The sequence below is a fragment of the Cetorhinus maximus genome, chromosome 5 (assembly GCF_964194155.1).
Source record: "Cetorhinus maximus chromosome 5, sCetMax3.hap1.1, whole genome shotgun sequence".
Taxonomy (NCBI): Eukaryota; Metazoa; Chordata; class Chondrichthyes; order Lamniformes; family Cetorhinidae; genus Cetorhinus; species Cetorhinus maximus.
In genome coordinates this window covers 88,180,038-88,196,714 of record NC_135883.1, presented here as the reverse complement: position 1 = coordinate 88,196,714, position 16,677 = coordinate 88,180,038, and the positions used below count along the sequence as shown (strand labels likewise).

Here is a 16,677-nt window from a genome sequence, read left to right as displayed (position 1 = left end):
AAAAAGACAAGCCTTAAGGCTTTGTGCCTTAACGCGAGGAGCATTCACAATAAAGTGGATGAATTAACCGCGCAAATAGATGTAAACAGGTATGATATAGTCGGGATTATGGATACATGGCTGCAGGGTGACCAGGGATGGGAGCTGAACATCCAGGGATATTCAGTATTTAGGAAGGACAGACAAAAAGGAAAAGGCAGTGGAGTTGCATTGCTAGTTAAAGAGGAAATTAACGCAATTGTGAGGAATGATATTAGCTCCGATGATGTAGAATCTGTATGGGTAGAGCTGAGAAACACTAAGGGGCAAAAAACGTTAGTAGGGGTTGTATGGACCCCCAAACTGTAGTGTTGATGTTGGGAATAGCATGAAACAGGAAATTAGAAATGCATACAATAAAGGAACATCTGTAATTATGCATGACTTTAATATACATATAGATTGGGCAAATCAAATTAGTAACAATATGGTAGAGGAGGAATTCCTAGAGTGTATATGGAATGGTTTTCTGGACCAATACGTTGAGGAAACAATTAGAGAACAGGCCATCCTAGACTGGATATTGTGTAATGAGAAAGGAATAATTGGCAATCTAGTTGTGTGAGGACCCTTGGGGATGAGCAACCATAATATGATAGAATTCTTCATCAAGATGGACAGTGACGTAGTTGATTCTGAAACTAGGGTCCTGAATCTTAATAAAGGAAACTACGATGGTATGAGGCACGAGTTGGCTATGATGGAAGTTACTTAAAGGGTTGACGGTGGATAAGGCAATGGCAAACATTCAAAGAGTGCATGGGTGAACTGCAACAATTATTTATTCCTGTCTGGCGTAAAAATAAAGCAGGAAAGGTGGCCAAACCATGGTTTACAAGGGAAATTAGAGATAGTATTAGGTCCAAGGAAGAGGCATGCAAATTGGCCAGAAAAAACAACAGACTTGACGATTGGGAGCAGTTTAGAATTCAGCAAAGGAGGACCAAGGGATTGATTAAGAAGGGGAAAATAGAGTACGAGTGAAAAGAAAAAGATTAGTGAAAACAAATGTCGGTCCCTTACAGTCAGAAACAGGGAATTTATAATGGGGAACAAAGAAATGGCTGACCAACTAAATACATACTTTGGTGCTGTCTTCACAAAGGAGGACACAAATAACATACCAGAAATGTCGGGAGGAACTGAAAGAAATAAGTATTAGTAGGGAAATGGTGTTGGGGAAATTGATGGGATTAAAGGCCGAGAAATCCCCAGGGCCTGATAATCTACATCCCAGAGTACTTAAGGAAGTGGCCCTAGAAATAGTGGATGCATTGGTGGTCATCTTCCGAGATTCTATAGACTCTGGAGCAGTTCCTACAGGTTGAAGGGTAGCTAATGTAACCCCACTATTTAAAAAGGGAGGTAGAGAGAAAATAAGGAATTATAGACCCATCAGCCTGATGTCGGTAGTGGGGAAAATTCTAGAGACCATTATAAAAGATTTAATAGCTGAGGGCTTGGAAAACAGTGGCAGAATCGGACAGAGTCAGCATGGATTTATGAAAGGAAAATCATGCTTGACGAATCTACTGGGATTTTTTGAGGATGTAACTAGTAGAATTGATGAGGGGGAGCCAGTGGATGTGGTTTATTTGGACTTTCAGAAGGCTTTCGACAAAGTCCCACATAAGAAATTAGTGTGTAAAATTAAAGCGCATGGGATTGGGGGCAGTGTACTGAGATGGATAGAAAACTGGTTGGTGGACAGGAAACAAAGAGTAGGAAGAAACAGGTCTTTTTCCAAATGGCAGGCAGTGACTAGTGGGGTACTGCCGGGATCGGTGCTGGGACCTCAGCTATTCACAATATATATTAATGATTTAGATGAGGGAACTGAGTGTAATATCTCCAAATTTGCAGATGGCACAAAAAGCTGGGTGGGAGGGTGAACTGTGAGGAGGATGCAGAGATGCTTCAGTGTGATTTGGACAAGCTGAGTGAGTGGACAAATGCGTGACAGATGCAGTATAATGTGGATAAATGTGGTTATCCACATTGGTAGCAAAAACAGGAAGGCAGATTATTATCTGAATGGCTATAAATTGAGAGAGGGGAATGTGCAATGAGACCTGGGTGTCCTCGTACACCAGTCACTGAAGGTAAGCATGCAGGTGCAGGTGGTAAAGAAGGCATATGGTATGTTGGCCTTCATAGTGAAAGGATTCAAGTACAGGAACAGGGATGTCTTGTTGCAATTATACAGGGCCTTGGTGAGACCATACCTGGAATATTGTGTGCAGTTTTGGTCTCCTTATCTGAAGAAAGATGATCTTGCTATAGAGGGAGTGCAGCGAAGGTTTACCAGACTGATTCATGGGATGACGGGATTGACACATGAGGAGAGATTGAGTCGGTTAGGATTATATTTGCTGGAGGGGGGATCTCGTAGAAACCTATAAAATTCTAACAGGACTAGACAGGGTTGATGCAGGAAGGATGTTCCCGATGGTGGAGGAGTCCGGAACCAGGCGTCACAGTCTGAGGATATGGGGTAGACCATTTAGGACTGAGATGAGGAGAAATTTCTTCACCCAGAGAGTGGTGAGCCTGTGGAATTCGTTACCACAGAAAGTAGTTGAGGCCAAAACATTGTATGTTTTCAAGAAGGAGTTAGATATAGCTCTTGGGGCGAAAGGGATCAAAGGATATGGGGAGAAAGCGGGATCAGGCTATTGAGTTGGATGATCAGCCATGATCATAATGAATGGCGGATCAGGCTCGAACGGCTGAATGGCCTACTCCTGCTCCTATTTTCTAACCTCAAATCCCCTTCCCTCCAACTCCCTTCTCCCCTCCCTGAAACCCCTGTCCTCAACCCCCCCAACTCCTTCCTTCTAACCTCCTCCCGTTCTTCAAATCCCCCTCCAACCCCCTTCTCCCTCTGTCAAGCCCCCTCCCTTAAACCCCCTTCCTCAAACCACTTCGCAGTCCCTTAAAGCCCCTCCTCGAACTCCCACCCTCAAACTGTCTTCTGCCTCCCTCAAACCTCCTTCTCCCTCCCTTAAAGCCGGTCCCGCGAACGCCTTCTCCGACATTCCCGATCCCTCTGTCAAACCCCAGCTCCTCAAAATCCCCACCCTCGCGAGACTCTAAGTTTAGGAAAAGGGTGCGCGCCCAGCATGCCAATAGCGTGCGCGCGCCGGGTGACGTTAGGGTGCGCGCGCCGGCGGTTTGTCTGTTGTTGTCTCCGGGTCACGTGAGGAACCTGGGCCGCCGCGGGGATGAAGCAGTCGGTGCCCGTGCCGGCTTTCCTCACCAAACTGTGGGCCCTAGTGGAGGACCCCCATACGAACGAGTTCATCTGCTGGAATCAGGTAACCGACTGGATCGGGCAACAGCGCTTCCCCTTCCCCTTCCCCTTCCCCTCAGCAATTACCAGGACCCCCTGAATAGTGACGGCGTCCTCTCGGCCTGGTGCCCGGTTGTGGGGTGACGGTCCAGCAGAAAAACAAAGGCAAAGAGAGCCGAGGCCTGGAGCCGGGCCTAGAGGCCTGGCGCTGGAGCTGGAGCCGGGGCCTAGAGGCCTGGGGCTGGAGCAGTGAGGCCGTATCACATGTCAGCAGGAGTTTGTGAAGTTTCACTGTGAAGTGGGCCCGAGCTCTCGGTGGTGACACATTCTCTGTTTGTTCCCTGTCTCCTCACTAGAATGGCCACGGATTCCTGGTTCTGGACGAGCAGAGGTTCGCCAAAGAAATCCTGCCCAAGTATTTTAAACACAACAACATGGCTAGTTTTGTGCGGCAGCTCAATATGTGTAAGTATAAACATACCTGCATGGGGATTGGAGTACAAGGATAAAGAAGTCTTGCCACAATTGTACAGGGCTTCAGTTTGACCACATTTAGTTTTAGTGTCCATATTTAAAAAAAGGATATAATTGCATTGAAGGCAGAACAGCATACCAGGTCTCTGGTATGAGGGGGTTTTCCTCGGATGAACAGCTAGATAAATTGGCTCTATGTTCTCTAGGGTTTAGAAAAATGAGGTGATCTCATTGAAACATACACAAGTCAGGAGGGTAAAAGCAAAATACTGCGGATGCTAGAAATCTGAAACAAAAATAAAAATAGCTGGAAAAACTCAGCAGGTCTGACAGCATCTGCAGAGAGGAACACAGTAAACGTTTCGAGTCCGTATGACTTCTTCAGAACAATTCAGGAGGGGCTTGATAAGATAGACACGAAGAGATTGTTTTCCCTGGCTGGGGAATTTAAAACATTGGAACACAGTCTCAGGTTAAGGGGCTGATCATTTAGGACTGAGATGAGAAACTTCTTTGCTCAAAGGTTTGTGAACCTTTGGAATTATCTACCCCAGTGGGTTATGGATGCTCCATCGTTGAATATTTTAAGGTTTTTGACCACACTGCAAAGGTAAATGGGTTATCTCTATTTACTCTATCTAGGCACCTCATCATTTTGTACATCTCGATTAAGTAGCGCTTCAACCTCCTCTGTTCTAAGGAAAATAACCCCAGCCTCTCCAATATTTCTTCGTAGCTAAAATTGACTGGCAAAATATTCTGTTCTCAAGTGCTTGCAGTTAACTAAAGGATTGAGATATCTAAAAGTGATAAACACTAGATATAGTATAGAAAATGTGGCAAGGAGTGAAAAAACTTTGTAAGTCATGGCTTGAAGTTTCATATACTTCTTGAAAGTGGCAGACAGGAGAAGCTATGAAAAACAGGGGAGTTTGCATTTTACTATTGTAAAAGTGTGGGGTTTAGAAGTGAAAAATAAGCAATATAATGTAGACAGGAGCACACAGTGAATGAAACACATGTCTCTGATGTAGCTAGGGCGAGTTGAAGCTCTAATCAATGATCAATGTTTTTCTAAAAGGAAATTGATATACGAGTGGTAATGTTATCTATACAGTAAAATTTACATTCATTTATCCCACTCCACTCAATTCTGATCTGAATCAAGCAAAGGCGCGGGAGGAAGCTGTGACACCTCAGGAGCGGGAGGTGAGGTAAGAAGACTGGAACCTCATTAAGTAGTTATTTTGTGTCTCTGAGGCTTGTTAGTGGGTATTGGAGGAGGTCTTCAAATCGGATGCCTAACCCTTGTTAGCAGAGATATCAGATCTGGCAGTATACTGGGAAGAAAGTTGACTGTGTGCTGTCATTAGAGGAAAAGAAAAGCTTCTCTAAGAATTCCACTGAAAGATGCAATATACAGTAAACAATATTCAGTTCATTTTAGATAAATGTAGGTTATAACCCTGGTTTTAACACTTACAGGGATTTCCCAAGGTTGTGAAAACCTGAATAACATTGTTGATCTGAACTAAATTTGAGTTTGTTGAAAGATAAGTTTCACTTCAAAAATTGGTAAACTTCAGTTTGATTTAGATAAACTGGGTGAATGGTGCCTCTTGTACAGATGTCCTTGATTGGATAAATGATGTAATGTATTTGGACAAGGATAATTTCAAGCCCATAACACCATACATGGCTGATTATCTTCTAACATAGAGTTTGGTAAGTTGATGTTTATGTGGACGTTCAAAAGGTGTTCAATAAAGCACTACATATTAGAATTGTTAGCAAAATTGAAGCCCATGGTATAAAATAGCAGCATGGATACAAAATTTGGTAAGGGGTAGAAAACAGTTGTGATGCATGGCTGTTTTCGGACTGGAGGGAGGTTTACAGTGGAGTTCCCTGAGGCCCAGTACTAGCACCACTGCTGTTTTTGATACCCATTAGTGACTTGGACTTCGGAATACAGGACATAATTTTGAAATTTACAGATGAGGTGAAACTTGGAAATGTGGTAACCAGCAAGGAAGATAGTATTATGCTTCCAGAGGACATAGACCGAAGGAATGGGCAGACAGATGAAATTCATGCAGAAAAGTGTGGTTGGAAAAAAAGAGGCAAGGCAATACAAGCTACATGGCACAATTTTAAAGGGGGCTCCAGAAGAGAGGGGCCAGGGCATGTTTGTGCGCTAATCTTTGAAAGTGGTTAACAAAGCCATTAATAAAGCTTATGGTACAAAAGTTAGCAAGCTATTCTAAACCTATATAAAACATAGCTTTGGCTCCACCTGGAGTATTGTGTCTAATTCCAGGCACCACATTTCAGGAGGAGTGGGGAGGCAATGGCATAGTGGTATTGTCGCTGGACTCATAATGCTCTGGGGACCCAGGTTGAATCCCGTCACGGCAGATGGTGGAATTTGAATTCAATTTAAAAAAACCTGGAATTAAAAGTCGACTGATAGATGGAACAATGATGGGCTGTAAAAACCCATCTGGTTCACTAATGCCCTTTAGGGAAGGAAATCTGCCGCCCTTACATGTGACTCCAGACCCACAGCAATGTGGTTGGCTCTTAAATTGCCCTCTGAACAAGGGCAATTAGAGATGGGCGATAAATGCTGGCCTAGCTAGCGATGCCCACACCCCATGAATGAATTAAAAAAGTATGTGAAGGCTTTGGAGAGGGTACAGAAGAGATTTACTAAAATGGTTCCAGGGATGAGGGATTACAGATATGTGAATGGACTGGAGAAGCTGGGGTTGTTTTCCTTCAAGAAAGTAAAGCTGAGAGAAGATTTGATAGAAATTTGAAAATCATGAAGGGTTTAGTAGAGTAAATAAAGAGAAACTGTTTCCAATGGCAGGAGAATTAATAACTAGCGGGTACAGATTTCAAGTGATTGGTAAAAGATCCATGTGGCATGTGGAAAACTTTTATGCAGTTAGTGGTTAGCATTTGGAATGCATAGGGTAGTGGATGCAGATTCAATTATAGCATTCAAAGGAGAATTGGATAAATGCTTGAAGGAGAAGTTGTTTTAGGGTATGGAGAAAGCAGGGGAGGCGGGTTAAAGGCAAAATACTGCAGATGCTGGAAATCTGAAACAAAAACAAAAAATGCTGGAAAAACTCAGCAGGCCTGACAGCATCTGTGGAGAGAAAGACAGAGTTGACGTTTCAAGCCTGTATGACTCTTCAGAGCTAAAGGGAGGTAGAAATATGGTGAAATATACACTGTTTAAGAGGGGGCGGAACAGGTGAAGCTGGATAGAAGGCCAGCGATAGGTGGGGGCGAAGGAGAGATTGTGAAAGATGTCATAAACAAAAGGTCAAAGAGTTGTTAATAGTGGTGGTACGTTGGGATGGAGGAGAGAGCTCATGGTCTGAACTTGTTGAACTCAATATTAAGTCCGGAAGGCTGTACAACGCCTAATTGGAAGATGAGATGCTGTTCCTCCAGTTTGCGTTGAGCTTCACTGGAACATTGCAGCAGGCCAAGGACGGACATGTGGGCATGAGAGCAGGATGGCGAGTTGAAATGGCAAGCAACAGCAAGGTCTGGGTCATGCTTGCAGACAGACCGAAGATGTTCTTCAAAGTGGTCACCCAGTCTGCGTTTGGTCTCTCCAATGTAGAGGAGACTGCATTGGGAGCAGCGAATGCAGTAGACCAAATTGAGGGAAGTGCAAGTGAAGCGCTGCTTCACTTGAAAGGAGTGTTTGGGCCCTTGGATGGTGAGGAGTGGGGGAAGTAAAGGGGACAGGTGTTGCACCTTTTGCAATTGCATGAGAAGGTGCCGTGGGAGGGTGTTGAGGTGTTGGGGTTGATGGAAGAGTGGACCAGTGTGTCCCGGAGGGAATGGTCCCTACGGAATGCCAACAGTGGAGGGTGAAGGGAAGATGTGTTTGGTGGTGGCATTATGCTGGAGCTGGCAGAGGATGATCCTTTGAATGCAGAGGCTGGTGGGGTGAAAAGTATGGACAAGGGGGGCCCTGTCGTGGTTCTGGGAGGGAGAGGAAGGTGTGAGGGCGGATGCGCGGGAGATGGGCCAGACACGGTTGAGGGCCCTGTCAACCACCATGGGTGGGAAACCTCGGTTAAGGAAGAAGGAAGACACGTCAGAAGCTGTTTTGGAAAGTGGCATCATCAAATGCGACGGAGGCGAAGGAACTGAGAGAATGGGATGGAGTCCTTACAGGAAGCAGAGTGTGAGGAGCTGTAATCGAGGAAGCTGTGGAAGTCGGTAGGCTTGTAATGAATATTGGTGGACAGTCTATCACCAGAAATTGAGACAGAGGTCAAGGAAGGGAAGTGTCGGAGATGTACCATGTGAAAGTGATGGAGGGGTGGAAATTGGAAGCAAAATTGATAAATTTTTCCAGGTCCAGACGAGGCGGGCTAATTGGACAGCACTGAAAGAGATTGGATGTAGCGATTGATCTCCTGTGCTGTACTAATCTAAGATTCAATGCTTAAGGCTGCACCACAGGAGTTCTTGAAACTTAAGATTCATGAGGTTGCAGGAAAACAAAGGAGGTTATAGCCAGGACAGTTAAATGTTTACTCTGTTCAGATCCCTGATAATTTTTAATACCTCTTGGCCTCTCCTCCAAGGAAAACAGCCCCAACTTCTCCAATTCATCTACATCACTGAAGTTCCTCATCCCTGGAACCATCCTTGTGAATTTTTTTGCATTCTGTCCATTACCTTCACGAAAGTGTGGCTTCCAGAACTGGACACAGTACTCAGTCGTGGTCATACCAGTGTTTTATACAAGGTTAACATAGACTCTTTGCTCTTGCACTCTATGCCCCTATTAATAAAGTCTAAGATACTGTATGCTTTATTAACCACACTCTACCTGTTCTAGAACCTCCAGTGACTTATCCACATATATACATACCCAAGTCCCTCTGTTCCTGCATCCCCTTTGGAATTGTACCCTTTCTTTTGTATTACCTCTGTGTTCTTCCTACAAAAATGAACCATTTCACACTTCCCTGCATTGAACTTCATTTGCCACTTGTCCGTCCATTCCACCAACTTGCCTATTTGTCACATGTCTGACAGGTTTTCCCCAAAATCTTTCGTGGCTATGGAATCTGTTACTTTTGCGATGAATCAAAGATTCTGGACCAAGTTTAATAGATCATTAAACACGTTCCTGTTGTAGTAATGAACCTATAACAATATGATGGGTAATAGTTTTAACTTTTGTGGTCTGAATGTGAATTTTGGGGCACCAGTACCCTTTAGCTCTTCCCCTCTTATCAATTTATAACTTTTGTAGTAATTTATGATTTTGTCATATTTATCTTTCCTGTTTCCTTTGTGGTTACACAGCCTCTGTGTCTGGAACAAAGTGACTGACTGACTGAAGCTTTAAGGAATCCTACTTAACGATGAAGTAACCTGTAATTGCATTACAGATGGCTTTCGTAAAGTACTGAATGTTGATGCAGGCATAGTTAAACAGGAACGTGATGGGCCTGTAGAATTTCAACACCCTTATTTCAAGCAAGGACAGGATGAGTTATTGGAAAACATAAAAAGAAAGGTGAGCTCCCTAAGTTCCAATGTATTGCAGAAATTTTTTTTTTCATTTTTTTGTTTTCTTTTGTGCCGTGTCCTTTTTCTACTTTCCAGTTAATTTGTTTGACTTTTTTGCTGACTTTGTGAATTGTTCTATTTGTGTTCCTTTCAGCAACGAGTTTCTTAAACTATTCAATATCACAAGTAGTTCTGACAGCGGAAGGTTAGGGGTGGGAATAGAAGAAAGTGATAGCTGAGGCTGAAGGATATAGTATCTAATCCGAACTCATGCCACAGTATCTAATCTGAAATAGTGAGAGTGTCTCCAGTGATTAGGCCAGCTTCCTTATGTGCTTTTACCCCAAAAAAAATGTTGATTGAAATTATGCTGCATTTTGATGGTAGATCCTGAAGAGGGTTATCCTTTTATGCGGATAATTGAAAATTTAAAGTCTTGAAGGAACTAAAGGTGTTCCTAAACTTAAACCTTGAGTTCAGATTTATACCTACAGCCTGTTGAATTCTGAATCTGGTTATATATGTGAATTCCTTAATTACGTGTTCCTTTATTGTGAAATATCCGAGAAAAGTGATCTTTGGGACAGGTTACACACTGGAACTAATTCTGAGATGGTCTTGATTTGCTTTGCACTATGGGGGCGAGTTCAAGTCTGCTATTAAACACGATTATCTCATTCACTCTATCCAAGTTGCTATGCCACTCCTGCACCATTACTTGTCGTGTCTCCAAAGGAGCTATCTTTGGCTATTCTTCAATTACATGCTGCATATCATCCAAAAGCACAGCATTAGCTTTCACATGTACATTGACAGCACTCAGCTCACTACATCTTTCAACCCTCTTCATTGTCTCTAAATTAGTACACTGCTTGTCTGACATATGGAAAAGGAAAGCCATTGCTTTTGGTCCCCGCCACAAACTCCTTTCCCTAGTTACTAACTCCGTCCTTCTCCATGTCACTGATGCTGAACCAGATGTTTGCAGCTTTGGTATCCTATTTGACCCCTAGCTGAGTTTGCGAACCATCACTATCACTTCCTAACCCTGTAACAGCGTTCAACTCCACTTGCCTTAGCTCATCTGCTGCTGAAACCTTCATCTATGCCTTTGTTACTTCCAGGCATGACTATTCAGTGTACTCCTGGACTGTCTCCCAATTTATACGTTCTGTAATCTTTAGATCTTTTAAAATTCTGCTGCCGTGTCCATATCACACAAAGTCTCGTTCACCAGCCACACCTGTACTTGTTGACTTACAATGAGCCCCAGTTAAACAGTATCTCGATGTTTAAAATTTCCATCCTTGTTTTCAATTTGTTCTGTTGCCTCACTCCACCCTTTCATTGCCCTCCAACTCTCTGAGATATGTGTTCCTCCTCTTGAGCATCTGCGATTTTAATCACTCGACCATTGGTGGCCGTGGCTTTGGCTGCCAAGGCCTTGTGCTCTAGAATTCCCTCCCTGAATCCCTTTTCAGGCACTTCTTTCAGAGGAATTAACATACATGAACATTTACTTGAGCTTTTATATGTACTTGAATTTTATGGTTTTTTTTAAGGAGGTCATACAGATTGTGGGTTAGAGGCAGTAAACTCTACATGTTCTAGTATTGTACCTAAACTCCAAAATTATGCTCCAGTGTATTAGTGCAGCGCTCTAATTCTTCTAACTATCCCAACATCTTTTTTCAATTGAGTTTGGTTCTCAGTGGACAGCAATAGAAATGTAGCTGCCTGCCATTTGTACCTTTGATTGTGCTTACTCAACTTATGTAACTGTGCTTACATTAACTTAGGTATCTTCGATTAAGCCAGAAGAAGCTAAAATCCAGCAAGAAGGCTTGAATGCAATTTTATCCAGTGTGCAGGAAATACAAGGAAAACAAGAAAACCTTGATTCGAGATTGACTTCCTTGAAATGGTATTGCTGTGCTCCGTTCTTTTGTAACTGCATTCTAATTAAAAAACAGCTTGTGTTAGCTAGACAACCAGTGTAGGGACAGTATTTTCTGTTCCTTGACTTGGGTCTTTTGGATCACTTGAGTGCATCAAATAGAAGAATGAAATGAGAATTGGGATCCCCTACAAATGTGAACATTTCTCTGGGTGCCTTCTCTTACCATTGGACATCATGTGAAATGTTTTATATTTGCCTCAATTTTTCAGTTTAAAGAAAAATGTTTCAAAGTATTAGTTTGAGTTGTTGAGCCCTTTCTGAATTTCTAATAAAGAGGCACACCTTGATATATCCTGCAAGATTTGCTTCATAATCCTACAATTTACAATCCAATTTCATAATAGGATCTATTTGTCGTTTATCTGTGTTTCCCAAACACTAAGGTACATTGCCTGGTGATTCCTGACAGATTAGTGAGTTAATTAAATCAGTAGCAGGCAGAGGGTCTCAGCCTTGACTCCTAGCCTTTGTTGAGTTATGTATTTTCAGCATATAGAACCTAAATTTAAAATAGTGCCTCTGGATCAGTTGTTGACCAAAATCTCCATACTTGCTTTCAAGTGAAATCTCCAAGATATATGTAAGTAGATGATGGAGCTTGAATACCCACCGTGGTAAAATAGACTGTCAACGCTCATTGTCAAGGTTCACAAAAGAATGATGATTGTTTGGGTGATATACTGAAGGATGACCAGTGCTTACAGAGTAAAATGCCTTTGAGAAGCAAAACATTACTTCAAAGAGAGGCAGGCTAGTGAGACCAGAAGTTAAAATATAAACTTGTGAAATGGATATCTTAAATAATGAGGCGTTTATATAAAAGGTACTAATTGCCTAGTGACAGCTTGGCGTATTTGGTAGCATTTTCATTGTTTGTGTTTGATGGTGAGAATTCAAAGCGGTACACAGAGGATGTGGCATCTATCAATATTACCTTCCCTTTCTTTTCCACATTCCTCGCACTCCACCACCACCCCCCCTTCTCCACCACGACATTAAGCTTTAGTAAACTGGCATTCCATGATTGCATGGATATTTGATTATCTCCATTTCAGTTTGAACTATTAAAGTAGCATCGTTGTCAGTTTGGCATTTACAAAAGTTGTTTTTTCTGTGCACCAACAGGGAAAATGAAACACTTTGGAGAGAGATTGCAGATCTTAGGCAGAAACATACACAGCAACAGCAAGTAATCCGACAGGTTTGTTTTTGCCTCACTTGTTCAACTTTCATGCAATTGTGACATCTGACTGGAGAAAAACATCCTTGAAATTCATTTTGTGCAGTCAAGTGACACTCTGCCCCCGCTGTGCCTATTGCTAAATGTCAAACAACAAATTGTATTTGTATAGCGCCTTTAATGTAACAAAACATCAAGGAGCCCAGATGAAGGCTCTTAATTGGTTTGCTCTGGTCTTCTGCAACTAGAAGGCTCACTAATTGGGAGGTTGAGTTCGTGACCCAAAAATGGTCTTGCTGTTGTACCAGAGACTAAGACAGTAAGATTTTGTCCATGATGATAGGTCCCACATGTATGTTGGCAACACAGTTCTATCTCACTATCACCGCATGCGATCTGCAAAGCCAGTTTGTCTGATATCTATTCCTGAATTGGCTGCAATGTTTTCCATTTAAACTTTGGTTCCCTAACGACTGATTCCATTCCCCTTCTCGGCCACTGTCTTAATGTGAACTGGACTGTTCAATCTCAGCATCTTTCTTGACCCTGAGCTGAGCATTCGACCCGCTATCCTTCCCACCACAAATGCCACCTATTTCTTCCTGCATAACATCACCAATCCTATCCCTGCCTCAACATTTATTACTTCCTAACTCTACTATTCCAGTGCCCTATTGGCTGGCCCTCTATCTTTCATCACCCTCCTCCAGTTTTGTAACCCTTGGATCTCTCTCTTCCTCTCTCTCTTGTGTATTATGCACCCCCCATCCCCATTGCCCCACCATTGCTAGCTGTACTTTTTGTCATCCAGGCCTTAAGTAATCTCTAATTGACCCTCCTTGTAACAGCTATTTGACTAAGCTTTAGACACCTATGGCTCTTGGCTCCAGCTTTTGCCTAATTGTGCTGCTGTGAAACATCTTGGGATGTTTTAAAGGTGGTATATGAATGAAAGTTGCTTGGAGGTCTTGTATTTTTGAGATCTGTTAACATCCCTTGTTTACCTTCAACGCTAAGTATTGAAAAGAAAAAAAATGAATTGATCTTTCGTAAAAGACATTAATTTTTTACTGCCATTTTCAGTAGGATCTTACTAGATTTGACCTATTGTATGATTTTCTATTAAGACAAGAATGTTGATTTCATTATGGACTTCATTTTGGATTTTTGATTATAAATGGTTGTACTCCATGTTTTTCAGATTATTAAATTTATCGTTAGTTTGGTCCAGAATAACCAAATTGTTACCTTGAAGCGGAAAAGGTGTGTATGACTATTTTGTTAATGTTTGATAATATTAGCGCCTCATTTTCTTTGCTGTTGTTTGGAAACATTCTAAGGTTCCACTTAACTGATGTACTTACTTAATTTGTGTAAATATAATTTTAGCTTTTAGATCTAAGAAGCTCTACGTTCAAACAATTTTTAGAATAGTAACTTTTAATTCATCTGGATTTATTAAGTATTTGCTTCCTAATCAGTCAATTTCCTGAGGTGGTTAAGTGTTAATGAATTTACTGTGTTTTCTTCAATAAGTACCATGTATTTGTACAGCAAGTATACTGTGCATTATTTGATACATTGTGACATTGTTCAAGGATTGCTAATTTCCTGAAATTCATACAGTATATGAATACATGCTCACAACCAGTTTTACATTTAAAAGTTAAACATTAACCTGCAACTCTTCAAAGCAATTGCAGATAGTCATTTTTTAAACACTCAAATTATAACAACTCACCAGCCAAAACATCTTACAATTTCTTCAATTCTCCAGTTGCTAGGTTTGTTCTACCTTTTAGCACTGATATTACTTATTTTCAGATCTTATAGTTTGATCTGGAGTGAATGTTTGTTAAACTCATAATTATGAATGATCAATTTTATTATTACTTGACAAAATCAGTCATCTCAGATATTGGAGTGTGCCAATATAAAATGTATGTTTAAACCAGACACATCTATGAATTAATTAAGATTTTTTTGTGTGTGTTACTTTATTAAACAAATGCCAGTGCAGTTTAATAATAAAGATGGACACTTATCACAAGTTTAATCTTTAAAAGTGTTTTGTGAGCTCTGTTGATTTTTAGAAATCTGATACTAATTCTAATTAGAGCATGATATAAATTTGAGTTTTTTTAAAATCCCATCAACTGGTTTGTCACTGTTAATGAATTGCATTGCAAAATAATAGCCATTGAATGTTTAAAACTCTGGACCAAAAGTGCATAGACCTTACAGTGTGCAACTGTTCACAATCAGCTATTTTAACCTGAATTTTGAATATCACACAATAACATGAGCTTGTCATACAATCAATTCTGATCACAAATTTAGTGCTGATTTTTCTAAAATGTTAATGAGATTTGTAGGACATGAGTCTTGGATTGCCATTGCACTGCAGGTTGCCACTTCAGGCTGGAATCTATAAAGTACAATACACAGCCAGGTGATCTGAGTTGTACTGTTAGCAGTATAGTGCTTTGGGTTCCATTGGGTTAGGTGAGAACCTACATCTTGGAATGTTTTCATGGAAATTATTACAAGAAATTTGTTGGGGGATATGTACAGTCTAATAGATTAGAGGCTCACAAGCAAATTTATAGTTTCCAGGAAGTCTAATGGGTTATTTTGGCACCATTAAAACATGTTAAGTATCAACTGTAGTTAAATTACTTATGAAATGAGCTAGTAGATGTATCCTGTGTTTCTGTACAATGCTTGGGAATCAGATGATCCCAAGCTACACTACCACTTAGATGCCTCATGAATCTTTGCATTGACCATAAATTAATTGAGTAATATCACCCTCTATCATTAGAACATAATCTATTCATGGATAATGGTCAGTGAAGACTAGTGCAGGACTTATCCTTGCAATTTGTGTTTTCTCTCATATGCATATTAATTAATCAGAAAGCAAGAAGCATTTCACATAGCTCATTTTGACTGTTTGAAATATGACTTTAAGATGGCGTATGTGCTGTCTTAGTTCATTTTAAGGGGTTATATACATACTTAACTTTGTTTTCTTTGTTTCCAGGCCAATTATGATTAATACCACTGGACCTTCTAAGCCAAAGTATTTTCATCATATAGTAAAAGAGCCAGATGATACAACACATGTAAGTAGAAACCTTTTGTACTTTTTTTTTTAAATAAGGTGATATGAACTTGAAAAGAATTTACAATACATATCCTTTTTCCTGGTAGGTACCTGTGCATGGACCTAATGGTGTGAAGCAGTGTGTCAGAACGGTAGATGACATTGTTATTTGTGACATCACAGACACATCAGCAGAAAAAACTGAAGAAGAGGAAGTATCAACATTTACTGTTAACGAGTATGAGTTCAATTCCTAATTGGTTTGATCTTCGTGTGCTTCAATCATCAAATTACAGCACTCAATTATAGAAATAAGTTCTAAATTATAAATGCCATTGCGCTACAATTTTGGTGGTAGAAAATTGCTTTAAGAAAGAAACAGCTGCTATTGGCCTCTCATTCTCTGCTTAATACCATTGTCTAACCCGTACGTTGAGGTGTTCTTGTTTTCGATCAACTAACTTTATAATGTTAATTCCTAAAAGTTTTAAATATCTTTTTATTTTGGGGCTCTATACCACTGACTTGACTCAATGGATTCAGAACTTCCTGAAAATGAATCTGTCTCCTATGATCTTGCTTTATTTTTATCAGTAATTTGCTTTTGGTTGAATTGCATGGTTGGTTACCAACATAATGTAATCAAAGTGTCAGTATGACTTGGTTGGTAGCACTTTCGTCCCTATGTCGTAAGGGTTCGTGCTCTTGGTAGACACACAAGAGAGATGGTTGTGAATTCAAGATCCGCTTCAGGACTGAGCACGATCTAGGCTGATAATCTATGTGGTACGGAAGGAAGAATGTGCCCTCTTTCAGGTGCATTAGTAACCAGGGGGGCACATTCATCTATTTATGTAGATATAAAAGATTTATAACACTTTTTGAATGTGTTTCAGCCAGCATTCTTCCTATTACTCGCATCACCAAAAGAGATTTAGCTGGCTGTTCATCCACAGTTTGTGGACCTTGTTTTGCAGAAATAAATTGCTATGTGTGCCTGCATAAGTGACTACAAAGGACACATAATTACATCAAAGCATGTATCATTTGCCAGCATATTA

General features: G+C 40.9%; 1 protein-coding gene across 1 annotated transcript in view; it reads left to right on the top strand.

The window, feature by feature from the left end:
• Positions 1 to 3,204: 3,204 nt before the first annotated feature.
• Positions 3,205 to 16,677, top strand: part of hsf2 (heat shock transcription factor 2) — a 28,785-nt gene continuing 15,312 nt past the window's right edge. The window contains exons 1-8 of the mRNA XM_078542162.1: positions 3,205 to 3,356; positions 3,688 to 3,796; positions 9,247 to 9,374; positions 11,167 to 11,291; positions 12,453 to 12,528; positions 13,709 to 13,770; positions 15,554 to 15,635; positions 15,724 to 15,854. Of these exons, the coding sequence (XP_078398288.1) occupies positions 3,264 to 3,356; positions 3,688 to 3,796; positions 9,247 to 9,374; positions 11,167 to 11,291; positions 12,453 to 12,528; positions 13,709 to 13,770; positions 15,554 to 15,635; positions 15,724 to 15,854 (806 nt within the window). The 5' untranslated portion in view covers positions 3,205 to 3,263. The remainder of the gene's footprint in view (positions 3,357 to 3,687; positions 3,797 to 9,246; positions 9,375 to 11,166; positions 11,292 to 12,452; positions 12,529 to 13,708; positions 13,771 to 15,553; positions 15,636 to 15,723; positions 15,855 to 16,677) is intronic.